The sequence below is a fragment of the Rhea americana genome, unplaced genomic scaffold (genome assembly GCF_003343005.1).
Source record: "Rhea americana isolate MKP2758 unplaced genomic scaffold, rheAme1 scaffold_505, whole genome shotgun sequence".
NCBI classification, from domain to species: domain Eukaryota; kingdom Metazoa; phylum Chordata; class Aves; order Rheiformes; family Rheidae; genus Rhea; species Rhea americana.
In genome coordinates this window covers 129,862-143,893 of record NW_028186652.1, presented here as the reverse complement: position 1 = coordinate 143,893, position 14,032 = coordinate 129,862, and the positions used below count along the sequence as shown (strand labels likewise).

The 14,032-nt window shown below is 68.4% G+C and overlaps 2 protein-coding genes across 2 annotated transcripts in view; one reads left to right on the top strand and one right to left on the bottom strand.

The window, feature by feature from the left end:
* Window positions 1-516: 516 nt before the first annotated feature.
* BOP1 (BOP1 ribosomal biogenesis factor) overlaps window positions 517-14,032 on the bottom strand; it is a gene marked incomplete at its 5' end in the record, with an annotated part of 65,479 nt that continues 51,963 nt past the window's right edge. The window contains 13 exons of the mRNA XM_085317780.1: window positions 517-816; window positions 1,049-1,156; window positions 1,609-1,693; window positions 1,949-2,237; window positions 2,412-2,592; window positions 3,082-3,214; window positions 4,196-4,265; window positions 4,587-4,667; window positions 4,936-5,097; window positions 6,031-6,243; window positions 6,657-6,758; window positions 6,884-7,001; window positions 7,303-7,457. Of these exons, the coding sequence (XP_085173906.1) occupies window positions 663-816; window positions 1,049-1,156; window positions 1,609-1,693; window positions 1,949-2,237; window positions 2,412-2,592; window positions 3,082-3,214; window positions 4,196-4,265; window positions 4,587-4,667; window positions 4,936-5,097; window positions 6,031-6,243; window positions 6,657-6,758; window positions 6,884-7,001; window positions 7,303-7,457 (1,851 nt within the window). The remainder of the gene's footprint in view (window positions 817-1,048; window positions 1,157-1,608; window positions 1,694-1,948; window positions 2,238-2,411; window positions 2,593-3,081; window positions 3,215-4,195; window positions 4,266-4,586; window positions 4,668-4,935; window positions 5,098-6,030; window positions 6,244-6,656; window positions 6,759-6,883; window positions 7,002-7,302; window positions 7,458-14,032) is intronic.
* Window positions 12,662-14,032, top strand: part of SCX (scleraxis bHLH transcription factor) — an 8,108-nt gene continuing 6,737 nt past the window's right edge. Inside the window, exon 1 of the mRNA XM_085317785.1 lies at window positions 12,662-13,610. Within this exon, the coding sequence (XP_085173911.1) occupies window positions 13,089-13,610 (522 nt within the window). The 5' untranslated portion in view covers window positions 12,662-13,088. The remainder of the gene's footprint in view (window positions 13,611-14,032) is intronic.

Below are 14,032 nucleotides of genomic sequence, written 5' to 3'. Positions count from 1 at the left end.
GTTCCAGCAGCCGGCCTGGCCCCCGGCCAGCCCTGAGCTCACGCGCGGGATGAGCTCACGGTGGCTGTCGGGCCGCAGGGTGCAGAGGGCAGCGCGCGGGGCCCTGGTGGCTCCCGGGACCCCGGGGCCGGGGGGACCCTGGGCCGAGGCGCTGCGGAGGCAGAGCCTGCGCAGGAGGGCGCTGGCGAATGCGCCAGCCCCCCGAGTGCAGACGGTGCGGGAGCAGCTCGAGGGCGTGCGGGGACAGGCTGGAGACCCTGCGGAGGGCCGAGGGCGTCCCCTCCGCCCCCGCAGCCCCATCCATCCCCGCCCCCCACCCCGTTTCCGAGCCCCATCCTCCCTCCCCTCCAGCCGGGAGCCCGGCTGGGCCGTGCCGTGCACTTGGGGCCCAGCCTCAGCTGCAGCCTTCCGGCAGCCCCACGAGGGTCTAGCGAGTCCACGCGGCCCCCGGGCGCCRGTCGGGCCCCAGCTGTGGCTCAGCTGGCAGTGCAGGACGAAGCGACGCAGCCCCAGGACTGTATCCCAAAGAGTTTAATGAGCGACTGAATCCCCAGGAGTCCGTGCGCAGGCCCTGCTGGAGGCGCTGCGGCCACAGCGCGGCGGGGCCGGGGCTGCCCCTCGCCCGCGGCAGCCTGTGGCAGGGCACCGGTGCCGGGCGGCAGCTACGTGAAGAGTCGGACCGTGCCGTCCGCGCCCGACGAGAAGACCCAGGGCTGGGTGGGATGGAAGAGCACATCGAGGACGCCCAGGTCCCACGTGAGCGCGTGGCCCTTGAGCACCTTCACGGGCACCAGCAGCGGGTTCTGCAGCAGGTCACTGTGTTGGAGAAGAGCAGTCAGAGCAGGGCTTTAGCTCCCACCTCCCCCCCAGGGTGCTCCAACAGAGTCGGCGATGCCCCCACCAGCGCTGGCACCCCTCCGGACGCGTGGGGCAGCACACCGCCTCCCTCCTCCAGCAGCCCTCCAGGGGCAGCACACGCTGTGCCCTGCCCGAGGACGGGGCACCGGGCTACAAACCCCTGCGGATCCCCCCCCTACCCCCAACGTACCTGTACACCATGCCGTGGCACACGATGACGCTGCCGTCGTCGGAGCCCGAGGCGAAGAGCGGGTAGTGCTTGTGGAAGGCCACGCTCCTCAGCGCCTTCTTGTGATGCCTGCGAAGACCACGGGCTGTCACGGGCCGGGGAGGACGCCCGCCCTGCGGCTGCGCCGTGCCTGCGGCAGCCGACGCAGCTGCAAGCACCTGTGCACGGGAGGACGGGGGCAACTGGGGCAGACTGGGACCTTCTGTGGGCAGTGCTCAAAGCAGCCCAGCACCCGCCAGCACCAGGCCTGTGCTCACTGTCCTCCCACCCCAGCTTGCACAGGACCTGCAAGGCGTCAACGTGCTGGGGCAGGGACGGCTGCTCCTGGGACCACCCGACAGGATCTGTCTGGGCCTTCCCCTGCAGCCAGGTCCCTGGAGAGGGACTATCCCTGGGAACAGGCCCTGGGGAGCTCTGGGGCTGTGGGGCACAGCTAACTGGGAGGCCCTGCACGCAGGGAGCCTCCCTGCAGGGCTCTGCTCCGGCAGCGAGCACGACGCCAGCCCGGCTYGGGGGCTCACCGCAGCAGCTGGTAGGGTCTGGTGGAGAGGTCCAAGTCGAACCAGGCCAGCTTGCTGTCATAGCTGCCACAGATGATGTTGTCACCTGTGAGAGGGAACAGGGTGTCACCAGCACACTCACACGATGTCCCGCCAGCACCAGGCTCTCCCAGGCCCTGGCTGCACCTCCGAGGGCCTGGGCTGAGTGGGATGCTTCATCCCAGCTTGCTGGGTCACCCTGAGTCTGCCACCTCCCTGGAGGTGCTGGGTCATGGCTGAGCATGCCTGAGCAGGTACAGCKTGAAGGAGAGGGGTGAAGCAAGGCCAGGCAGCTCCTTGGGAGCGCACACAGGCCACGTACCTCCAGGGTGGATGGCCATACTGGACACCCACTTGCAATTCGTCATCAGCTTCTTGGTGAGCTCCTGCTTGAGGAGGTTGTAGACGCGGACATAGCGCTGCGTGGCCACGAAGAAGTAAGGCCGGATGGGGTGGAAGAGCACACACTGCACCAGCCCCTTGCTCTTGCGGAAGGGGTTCTGGCTCCAGCGCTTGCTGGTCTGGTGGATCAGCACTTGCATGTTGCTGTTGTCAGCCAGGACGCTGGCGAAGTAGTCGCCTTTGCCGTGCCAGGTCACCTGCTTCACAGGCTGCAGAGAGCAGGGTAGGAGACGGTCACGGCCAGCCGGGGCCCCGTTCCCGGGGGACCAGCTCCCAGCACCTGCAGACCCACGGGGTAGGGATGGCCCTCACCTTCCCCAGGGAACCWCCCGCCCAAGCACTCGCTTTCCGAGCGGCTCCCTGTGAGGCTGCCCCATCCGTACCCGGCTATGCTGGACAACCAGCCGGATGCCCTTGCTGTGCTCCTCAGTGGTGGCTGTGACCCACTGGACGGGCTGCACCCGCTCCTCCTCCGGCGCCACGTAGGACTCGAGCAGCTGGTCGGTGGCCCCGTAGAGCAGCTTGTCCCCCAGGCTGGGGTTCACCAGCAGCACTGACTGCTCCCTGCAGCAGGGAAGAGTGCACGCATCAGGGCCGGGGCAGACACATGACYGCCGCCTCGACAAGTCCTGCGAAGTCACGGGATGGCCCCAGCGCAGGGCCAGGGTGGCAGGGGCATGCGGGAATCTGCAAGCCCACTGGGCCACTCCACAGGCCAGGAGCCCTCAGGCTGGAAAAGCGCCAGGTGAGGGAGGACATTGTGGTGCTCTGCTATAGCCTGAAAGTACCTGGCCAGGATGGTGGGAACTGATCGATCCCTCCTCAGCAAGAGTGAGGCCCATCGAGTGGCACGGAAGGTAGGGCCATGCCACTCAGAGCTGGCTCTGCTCACAGCAGGCCGTGTGGAAGGCCTCACTGCAGGGGCCATGCGTTACAGATGTGCCATGGCTGCTGGATAGACTCTCRAAGTGGAAATCCAGCAACCCCGGCAGCTCAGGAAGCTCCTGAGACGCTGCYGGCTGGAGGATGGTGACTATTAAGCAGGTCACTCACACAGCGATGGCCACCAGGCAGCTGGTGGGGTTGGGGTTCCAGGCGACGCTCTTCACCACGCCGGCCACGGGAAGGGTTTTCATGCAGCGAGCCGTGCTCACCTCCCAGAAGCGCACCGTGCAGTCATCGGAGCCTGCAGGACAGGACGCGATGGGCCTGGGCCAGGGTCTGCGTGACTCACCCCAAGGGCTCTGCCACCGCAGCTCAGCACGGACCCCGCTCGCTGCCTCGGGAGAGGAGCATCCCGAGCTGCAAGAGGGATGCAGCAGGCTCCGAGGCCCGCAGTCCCCTGCCCAATGCAGGCCTCGGCACCTGGCTCCCGGCACAGCTGCTGTGCTGGCAGCGTGCCCGCCCCGGCCCCGGCCCCRGCACGGCCCAGCGAGCGCAGAAAGCGCAGACCAGGCTCCCGTCCCGGGCAGGTCTTTCCGCCCGCCRGCGCGCAGGCAGCCGCAGAGGTGCTGGTGGCGGAAGAAGCAGGTAACGCGCAGCGCGCACGTGTCCCTGCAGGTCGGGTTATTTTTAACGCCTGATCTCAGCCACTTTCCCAGCCGCGGGCCAGGAATTCCACGTTGTGCAATGGGCTGACAACGCGGGCCACCGGGAGCTGGCAGCCTGGAAACTCGAGCACTATAAAAAGCACATGTGCCTTGTGGGCTATTAAACTGCCATCTGCTCTCAATCTCCAGCCTCCGGCTGGCTGCTCAGGGCTGCTCCCTTCACTCTCCAGCCTCACTTTCTCCACTGCTGAGTGGCGGGAGAGACGCAGGCTCCTGGGTGGGGTCCCGAAGGCGGCTGGAAAAACCCACAGGGCCTGCTGGAGGCCACGCTCCTCCCCGCGGGCCCGGCCGGCGCTGGCTCCGCTGGCCGAGCGGCTGCCAGGGATGGATGCTGGCGCCCAGGCCGGGAGCCCGGTGCCTGGGCTTCCCCCACAGCCCTGCGCCGCGGCGCGTGGCTGAGCAGGGCTGGCGGAGCTGTGGCTCTTGCCCGTGCACGCGGTGACCAGACCAGCTCCCCCAGCCCACGCTGGCATGGGGGGCCACCAGGCCCGGCTCCTGCTCTGGGGCCGGGCCTGCGGCACGTCCTGGAGCCCCCGGTCCGGAGTGCAAACCCTTACCTGACACCAGCCACTGCCCACTGGGGGAGACGCTGAGGCACCGCACCAGGCTGGTGTGCCCGCGGTAGACCTGAGGAGGGAGACGAGAAGTGGGTGAGGGTCCCCGTGCAGCTCAGCAGGCCTTTTGGGGACCCCCCTGCACCGCCACGGCATCAGCGAGGAGGCTGGGGAGGCGGGCGGTGTTTGTGTCTAGAGGAAGGCAGGTGTCTGCATCCCACCGAGCCCCACCGGCCGTGGGGCCCTCGTTCCTCCCCGATGGCAGCCCCCTGCCCTGCCCAGCTGTGGCTAGGCTGGTGTCTACGGACACGGGGACACGCTGCATCCGACCAGGACCAGCTTGGGCACCTCCCACGCCAACCGGGCACGCACACGGCGCCACGTGTGGACTTACCAGGGCCTGGGTGGTGGGGAACGGCTGCAGGTCCCGTGGCTTCGGCAGTTTGGGGATCAAGTCCTCCGGGTCCACGTTCACCTGCAGGAGAGGCAGCTTGTCAGACCGATGGGGGGGGGGGGGGGCTGGACTGGGGCTGCTGCCCCATGAGCGCATGGCACGAGGGTCGCAGTCCCCAGGCAAGCAGGCACGGAGGCTGCCAAGGGTGCAGGGCTTTGGACAGACCAGGCCCAGGAGGGAAGCACAGGACAGCGCTTCTGCCTCTGCCGGCACAGCTACAGCCCCAACCCAGGGCCAGCCTGCAAGGTCTCCAGGACAGGGGGACGCTGGGGGCGTGAGGGGCTCTCACCCGCATCTTCCTTTGGCGCGGGCAGAGGTAGAGGTCCAGGCAGCGCTCAAAGCGCTCGTGGATGAAGCGGGAATAGGCAGGCACTGCCCGCAGGTACCGGTACTGCTGAGGCACGAAGTTCAGCTTCCGCTCGGCYGGCTCCTGCTGCTCCCAGGCCAGCTTCTGCGGGGCAGAGGGCAGCCCGGGTCAGCCGCGCACACACGGAGAGTGCCGCCTGGCAGCATGGCCAGGTCTGGACGCACGCTCCTGGACAGCCAGGTCCTGCTGCCCCAACCCAGCACATCCCCTCCCAAGCCAAGAACCATCCTGCAGCCGGGTTCTGGCTTGCCTCATTCTTCCTTCGGAAGCACCAGGATCTCACCAGTCTGCGAGGCAGGAATCTTCACACCATGCCTACCCTGCTCTGCCCCCAACGTCTCCACGTCTGTTTAGAAGGCTTGTTTACTACAGCTTTTCTCAGGGTCTGCTTTGACCATGGCAAGCCTTCAAGGTTGGACCAACAAGCTGGCAACTGCCCAGATCCCCAGATCACATGTTTCCTTCCCAGATTGAGTAGGGGCCCTGCTTTCACTGCTGCTAGCTCACAAGATGATCCCAATCCTGGCTAGTGAACCTACAATGTCTCATCCCTGTTCTCTGAGCTCTGAAATCCCCTCTTGCCAGGCCCAGGTGTGAGTGCAGGGAGTGCAGCTTCTCCTTCCCCTGTGCTCTGGCCTCTCACCCCAACACCCTCCATTACTCCTCCTGGRTGACCTTTGCTCACTAGTGATGCCCAGCACTAGTTTAGGCTGAAGGCTGTTCCTTGCTGTCCACCTGGAGGCCCTTCTCTCTGCAAGGCAGCCCCACTTCTCTTTGGGGGCTGAAGAACATTTGCTTTAATATTTCCTTTGTGAGGTCTCGACTCAGCTCTATATAATGACAATTTTCTCGTTGTCTCTATGACACCCTCTGAGATGCAGCACTTCCCCATGCCCCAGCACACAGGGCACCACAGTCCTCCTCACAGCCCTTCTTGTGCCCCCAGCACCTGCTGAACTCCCCATATGCCCAGTGCTTCCTTCTGTCAGCTGCTGACCCCTCACAGCTGCCCCATACCTCCTCTTCACTGGGCAGGTACTCGGGTGGGGGGTTGTAGGATTCCTCATGGCCAGGAAGCTTCATCTTGGGGGCTGGGACGTGCATCTTGTGCCGGCCCAGGATGGAGTTGGGATCCTCATGGGCCCAGAGGTCATAGTAGGTAGGTGCATCTTCCTTGGGCTTGYGGGGCTTGATCCAGCCCATCTTGATGGCGTGGACTAGCTTGGAGACCTGTAAGGCAGGGACAGGTCAACCCCAGGAGCCACAGCGCTCTGCGAGCTTGGGGAGCAGGATGTGTGTGATGTAAAGAGGGCTATGAATGCCTCTGAGGCAGTGCAGAGCTCCGCAGGCCTGAGACCCCTATGTGGGGGGGGCTGCAGAGGACTCGAGGCCTCAGCACAGCTTTGTATGTGCACAGGAACCGCTGCAGCAGGAACAGCCACCATGGGGATGGCGGTGGATATGGGTAGGCCATAGCATGGATAAGATGGACTACTAGATATGCCTGAGACAGGAAAGCAGCCGCAGTCACCAGCCTTCAGCGCTGCTGCCCACGTGGGGACTTCAGTCGCAGGCCTGGAGCTCGGCTTTGTGCTCCCAGCTCCTCTGGACCAACCCACCCAGGGTGCCCTCGGATCTCTCACCTTTTCCTTCTCAATAAGGGAGGGGATGAAGCTCCGCTTGTCTGCTGGGCGATTTGTCACAGGGTGGATCATGACCTCGTGGCTGAAGAAGTCAACGGCTGGCTGGGGAGACACAGATCTGGGTGGCTGCAGCAGCTGCGCTGCCCCTGCCTTTCCCAAACGGCTCTGGGGAAACGCAGCGGCAGGAGCCACCACTCCCTCCTGCCATGGGCATGCCGYAGCCCTACCTCATAGGGATCGAAGTGGACGTCTCCAAACTGCCCTCTCTGGAGCCGATGCACCAGGTCCACCTGTTCGTCTGTCAGCTTTATGTCTGCACCGGTCATCTTGTCCTGGACTGTTCGCCTGCAGGGAACCAGGTGAGACAGAACTAGGGTTACACTGCGGTGTCCGTCTGTCTGTCCCTTGAAGGTGAACTTGAGCCCCCCACTACCTTGAGGCTCTTGGCTCCCAAAGCCACACAGTGCCAGAAGTCACATCAGGAGACATCAAGGTCTCCAGCCTGCGCTCTGCGCAGGGCTCTGGGAGAGCCAGGGTGCTCCGAGTCCCCGTCCCCACGCGCAGGGACACAGGCAGTCCCRGGGCTGCGCGCACGCCTTGCAGCAGGGCAAGCAGCGCAGCACGTGGCACGTTGATCCTTGCTCACCAGTAGTCRGGGTTCTCCATCTTCTCCAGGAACTTGTCCAGCTCATCCTTGTTCCGGATGGGCTTGTAGATCTTCTTGCCCTCCAGGTTGTAGCCGATGTGTGGGAAGTCCTGGTACCACTCCATGGGGATGTTGCCCACCGTGTTGCGAATATCCTGGGGGAGGGTGGATAGAAAGGCAGCATGAGGGATCAGCACAGCTTCACGCAGATGCACCCCTGGGTGCCAGAGGGGGAGATGAAGGCAAGGCAGGAGAGGCAGGGGCAGTYGACTCTCCCTGCTCGAGTACACGCTGATGGGAAGCAGGGCCACTCCGTTCCCTTGCAGCGGGCACGAAGCAGCCCCCTGCCACGAGCTGCCAGCATCCACCGCGGCCCTGCACCACCCTGGCATCCCCCCGTGGCCCGGCGCTGCYGGCACAGGAATGGCAAGCGGGAAGGGGAAGGAGGCGGCACTGGCGGATTCGRGAGGGCAATAACTGAACCCCAGAGCTGCAGAGGGAGTTGGGGTCCAGCCTGAGAACACGTGTCCAAGCTGGGCTGAGACGTCCYCAGCGAGCCGGGCACTTGGTGTCCTCCCCTGCCCGCCGGAGCGTGCCAGCCCTTCCGGCCCGGGGGGAGTAAGTGTCACGGGAAGCACCCAGCTGGGCTCATTTACCAAAGGAGGAAGGCTGGAAAAGCCTTTCACGGCTTCACCAAGCCCAGCTGCCCCGGCTGAGCGTGGTGGAGCCGGCCGCCAGCCCCTGGGGAGGGCGGTAAGAGCGGGCGGGCAGCGGGCCCGGCCGCTTCCAGGGCTCGCGGGAGGCTCCAGGCTCGCGGTAGCTGGTACCGACGTGGTACCRAAGGGCCGGATCGTGCCTGCCCGGGGGCCGAGGGAGGGAGGGCAGCGGGAGGGCAGCGCGTCGCCCGCGGGCAGCCCTGCCTGGCCCGCGGCATCTCCCACAGCCGCGTCCTCCCGCTGCCGCCGGGCCGCGGGACGGAAAGGGGCTGGCGGTGCCGGGCAGAGCCCCGGGCCCGGCGGGGAGCGAGGCCTCTCTCCAGCAGCACTCGCGTTTACAAAACGCAGAGACCCCGGCCCCAATTACAAACACCCGGGGAAGGAGGTGTGAAGGTGACCTGTGCCCCGCACAGCCCGCAGTCAGGGCTCACCCTCACCCCGCGGCACCATCTGGTCCCCATAAACACCTGCGAACTACACAGAGCTCCCAGGGAAAGGCGCCAGGAGCCCCCAGAAGGCAGAGCCGGCGGGAGCCCCCGGGGCCACGCCGGACCCATCCATCACTCCCTGCGCACACGTCAGCGCAGGATGTGCGCTGCCCCCCGGGAAATCGGCCAGGAATTTCCCCATCAGCGTCGGCAACGGCTGCCGCGGGCCCCGGGAAGCCGCCCGCTACGCACGCGGCTTTGGCAGCCGGCAGAGCCCCCCGCGCCTGCCCGTGCGCTGCCAAAGCCCAGGGGTGCCCGGGATGCCAGGCAGGGAAGATGCCTGCGCTGAGCAGGATGCTTTCGGGGCGAGCGGCAGCTCCCCGAGGGCCGCCAGGCAGCGGCAGCAGCCGCCACGCGGTACGGAGCTCAGGCTGCCCGTAGCGTCCGAACGGGCCAAGGGCAGCTCCGAGGGGCCGGGGAGAGCCTGGTGCTGCCCGCGCCGAGCCGGACACCCGCGAGGCACGCTTGCCAGCGCTGTGCTGCAGCGGCGACGGCAGCGGGCGGCCGGGATCCCGCCCGAGCAGCCCGCGGGGATGCGGGCCGGCCGCGCAGGGCGAGACGCCTTTGCCAGCCGCGGGCAGGCAGCGGGAGGGATCAGCAGCGCGTGACGTCCTACAGGTGCCTGCGTGACGGCACGGCGGCAAGGACGCAGACCGCCTGCCTGCGCTCTGCGGCCCGGGGAAGGGGCAGGCTCTGCTTCCGCTCACCCCCTCCTCCGCGCGTGACGCGCTCTCCACCTTGTCGTGCCACAGCCGCGCTTACACGGGGAAAGCTCCGCGCGCGCTCGGCTCCTCAGTGCAGCGGCAGCGCAGCAGGCGAGCTGCAGCGCGCCGTCGCAGCGGCGCGGTCGGCGCGGGAACCAGGCGCGCGCTTTCAGCAACACGGGCTGCCGCGCAGGGAGCGCGGCCTCGCTGCAGCCCGGCAGCCCAGAGCGGGCGTCTCTTCCCGAAGGCCTGCTCCAGCGCGGGCAGGAGCTGCGGCCTTGACGCAGGAACCCCCGGGCGAAGCTCGTGCCAGGAGGACGGAGCAGATCGCAGCAGTCCCCTCGGGCATCGCAGGCCTGGAASGCTCTCCCCTGCGGTCCGAGCCCCGGGTCCCGTGTTCGGGCACCCCGTGCCCCTGCCCACTTGCGCCCCAGGGCCGCAGCCCGGCCCCGAAGCCGGAGGTGACCGCGGAGCACCTGCAAGGCAGGCGTGGAGTCGCAGGGACAGGCTCGGCGCCGGCAGGCGCCCCCGGAGCGCTCCTGCCCCGGAGCACTCCCTGCCGTCCCCGGGGCTGCCGACGAGGACGCAGGGAGGCCCCGGGYGGGTGTCCGCAGCYTTGGCKGCTCCGGAGCAAAGCCCAGAGCRCRGACGGTGCCGGCAGCACAGAGCAGGCACGCYGGGAGCAGGCTCTCGGCAGGGCCTYGCACGCCTGCAGCGGCCACGGACGAACGGCGGGCTGCGGTCCGAGGCGAATTAGCAACCGCCGAGCGAGCGGGCTCTGGGTCCTCCTCCTCCCACCCCCGGCGGGCCGAGAAAGGAAACGTTCCTCCCAGACGGAGTTTCTTAGCGGTGGCCGAAGCAGCCCGGTAGCAAGGGCCCCGCGGCGGGGCGGCGGAGGCATCGCCGCCGGCGAGCTGCGCTCTCCAAGGGAGCGCGAGGGAGGCTGGAGCCCCCGCGCGCGAGGGACGCCGTCACTCAGCCTCGCGTCTGGAAGTTGTTCTTGGATGGGCCCTGGGCATTCCTAGACGCACATTCCTGGCAGCTGGAGAGCTTCATAGGAAAGATTCTTTGCTTGAAAATATCCGGTCCACGTGGAGGAGAAAGGGGAYGGGGCAATCTCCGCCATGCCACCCTGCCCAGCCCGGAGACGCAGGCCGGGGCGCTCCCGGCGAGGGGCCGAGCAGCGGGGAACAGGCAGACGGAGGGATCCTGGGATCGGTTGCGGCCGGAGAAGCGCTGTCCCCAGAGGGGATCCCCCCGGGGGACGACTGGGCTGGAGCCGCTCTGCACCACCGGCATCCCCGGCTGCCCTTCCCGCAGGACAGGGCTCCTCCAGCGGGACGGGACGGGACGCTTCGGAGGGCCCGGACTTGGGAAAGCCTGCACGGCTCCGCGGGGCTGCTCGCCGGGGGGTTGGGGCGAGCAGAGGAAGGCAGCTCCGCCTGAAGCCGGAGAGCAGCCGATTCAAAAGGGAGCATTAAAGGCAGGAGCCCGGTGCTTCCGTCCAAGGAGTGCGGGGGAGCAGGCAGCCGTCCCAGGCCGCCCGCYGCAGCACCAGGCGGGCGGGCCCAGCTCCAGGTAACAGAGCCGGGGCTGGACTGCAGCGGGGATCTTTGGGCTCAGGGAAATGGAGGTGCTTCTCGCCAGGAGGGATCGTGCAGGGAAAGTGCCTGGGGACTGCACTCGGTAAAAGCTGCTAGGGAAAAGCAAGATCATTAGGAGGGCTAAACAAAAGCAGATGCCTACAGGAGCCTGCGTTTGCAAAGCACACGTGGTAAGCACCCAGCGCGGTGGAAGGAGATGACAGTGGCTTGGGTTTCAGAAGCCGCTGAGACTGCTGATTAACTGTCGTAGGACACTGCAAAGGTGGGAAACACTGGCTAGGAAGGACAGCACTGCGCGGAGCTCCCACTGGCAGGGGGCCGCGGTGCACTGCTCACTGGGGGACCCCGGGGGGAAAGCCGACACCTGCACGACAAATGGCGATTTTCATTTTTGGCTAAGTTAAACTGCTGCTCATCAACGAAACCAAGTGCATTAGAAGGCCGTGGCAACCCCGTGGCAGGTGAGGCGGGCGTCCCGGACTCCCCTTCTTCCAGGGAGGGCCTGGCAAAGGGCCTTTTCCTGGAGCCGGAGCAGAGCAGCATGTGTGGGGAGCAGCGAGGGAGCAGGAGCGGCTCGCGGAGCCCGGCAGGCCGTGGGCCCCCGCGCAGCCGAGACCCGGGGCTCTGCGTGCAGCAGGCTGGGAGGGGGCCGCGGCGGCGGCTGCGCCCTCCCGGCGGCCTGGGTCTGGCGAGCTCCCGGCCCGTGTGCGGCAGGAGCGGGGACGCTGGTCGCAGCATCGCTGCCGGCGCAGGCGCGGGATCCCTGCAGGACGGACGGRCTTCCAGGCCTGGGACCGGCAGGCAGGCGCGTTTCGCCCCGCGGGAGAGGAGCCGACAGCAGCCTGCCCAGCAGCGCGGCGCGGTCCGGAGGGAAGGGAGCCCCGCTCAGGCGGCGCCGGCTGCGCGGGCTCCCCGTGCCCGGCCCCGGCCGGAGAGGCTGGCGGCTCTGCGAGGGCGCAGAGTGGGCCCGGAGCGCCTCTGCCTCTCCGGCCCACGGTCTGGGCCACGAAACGAAGCAGCCGTGGGGCTGCACCGCTGGTGCGGCCTAGGCCAGGTCACAGGGCTCTCCGCCACGAGCCCCAAGTTCACCTACAACATCCTGAAAGCACAGAGAAGCCGGCGTTTCCTCCGGTCGCAGGTGTGGGCGCAGACACCGTCGGGCCAGCGCCGCGCGAGCGGCAGCCAGCCCCCGGCCCGCACGGACCCCCGGAGCCGGAGGCACGCCGCGCGCAGAGGGCTCTGCCGAGCCGCTGGCACGCCGCGCGCGTCCCGAGCRAAGTCTGCCCGAGCCGCCGTGCCCGCGGGGACGGGACCGGCCCCTGCGCCTGCACCTATCTGCCCGACAGAGACACCGATTTTGATACCCCAGGAGGGAGGAAGTGAGAGCCGCAGGCGCGCAGCAGGCCGGAGCCGCTGCTGCGGCGGAGGCGGTGCTGGCGGCAGCTCGGCAAGGGTTAATTCCTCCCTCTCTGCCCCATTAGCAGCAGCAGGAGGATGGATTTGGTCCGGGCGGGCGGAGAGGAGGGAGCGCGCTCCGGGGCTCGCTTTCCTAGCACGGGCTCCGCAGAGCCCGTCTCCCCCAGCCCCCGTCCCAGGGGCCACGCAGCTCCCCTCCCCTCCCCGCTCCGGCACGGGGTCCCGCCGTTGACCCCCAGCCGGAGACCCCCGGGAGCCCGGCCGCCCGCCGGCAGCGGCCCACGTGCGCCCGGGGCGGCCAGGCCCCGGCGCGCGGGCGCAACGCCGCGGGCGCCCGGGGCTGCAGGCCGGCCCCACTCGGCGGGCAGGAGCCGCCGGCCGAGCTCTCAAGGGTTAAGCCGAGCCCCCGCGGCCGAGGGGAGCTCAGGTAGGCGGGAGCCGAGCGGCTCCCCTTTGCCGAGCGGAGCCGGAGTGGCGGAGGAGGGGCCTGGCTGACCACTGCTGGTGCTATAAAACTCCCAGCTCCTGCGGCGCTCGGAGGCGCCGGGAGATGCACATGTGTCGGGAGAGGAGCAGCCGCCGGCTGCCGCTGCCGTAGGAGCCCTTAACCCCTTCTGCGCGGAGCAGCGAGCGGGCGGGCGCCCACGGGCGGCAGCGGGGCACGGGCACCCCCCGCGCCCCCATCCCCGTCCCCGTCCCCGCCAGAGCCCGCCGGCGAGGCGGCAGCCTGCCCCGGCGCCCCGCATCCGACTCCACGGAGCAGCATGAGCGCGCGGAGCTGAGGCTACCCGGAGCAGGAGGAACTCGGAAGAGCCCGGCGGTCCCGCCAGCGCAGCCCCCTCGCCGCTCCCGGCCGACATGTCCTTCGCTATGCTGCGCTCGGCCCCCAGCCGCTACCTGTACCCCGAGATCAGCATGCTGTCGGAGGACGAGGAGAACGGCAGCGAGAGCTCCGGCTCCGACGAGAAGCCCTACCACCTGGACGCCGACGGCTACGGCCTCAAGAGCAGCAAGCGGAGGAGCGGCAAGAAACCCAACCGGATCAGCAGGGAGCCCCGGCAGCGTCACACGGCCAACGCGCGGGAGCGCGACCGCACCAACAGCGTCAACACCGCCTTCACCGCCCTCCGGACGCTCATCCCCACCGAGCCCGCCGACAGGAAGCTCTCCAAGATCGAGACCTTGAGACTGGCCTCCAGCTACATCTCCCACCTGGGCAACGTGCTGCTGGTGGGGGAGGCGTGCGGGGACGGGCAGCCCTGCCACACCACGCCAGCCTTCTTCCACCGCGGCGGCGGCGGCAGCCCCCCGGCGCGCGACGCCGAGAACTCCCAGCCCAAACAGATCTGCACTTTCTGCCTCAGCAACCAGAGGAAGCTGGTAAGTGGGTGCTCGCGGCGCGGGCAGCGCCGGCCCGCGCGGGCTCGAGCAGGGGCCGCGGGAAGGCTCGCGAGGCGGAGGGGGAGACGGGCCGCCCCGCGGGGACCCCGCCGGGCCCGGCGTCAACGCGAGCCGAGGACGCGGCAGAGCCCTGGGAGCTGGGCGGGGAGGAGGCGGCCGGCGGCCTCTAGCAGCTCCGGCGCCGGCCCCGGAGCTGCCTCCCAACCCCGCGCTCGCGTGCCGGCAGAAACGCAGCGGGACGGGGAAGGGGCGACCCTCTCGGGGCGGCAGGCTGATTTTAGGCACTGCAAGCGAGACGAACGGGGGAAGGAAGTGAGCGGGATCTCCCCTGCAGCACGCCCGGGCAGCAAACGGAGCAGGCAGCGCGAGTCAGGGCCGGGGCGCCGAGCGCCGCGAGCCGG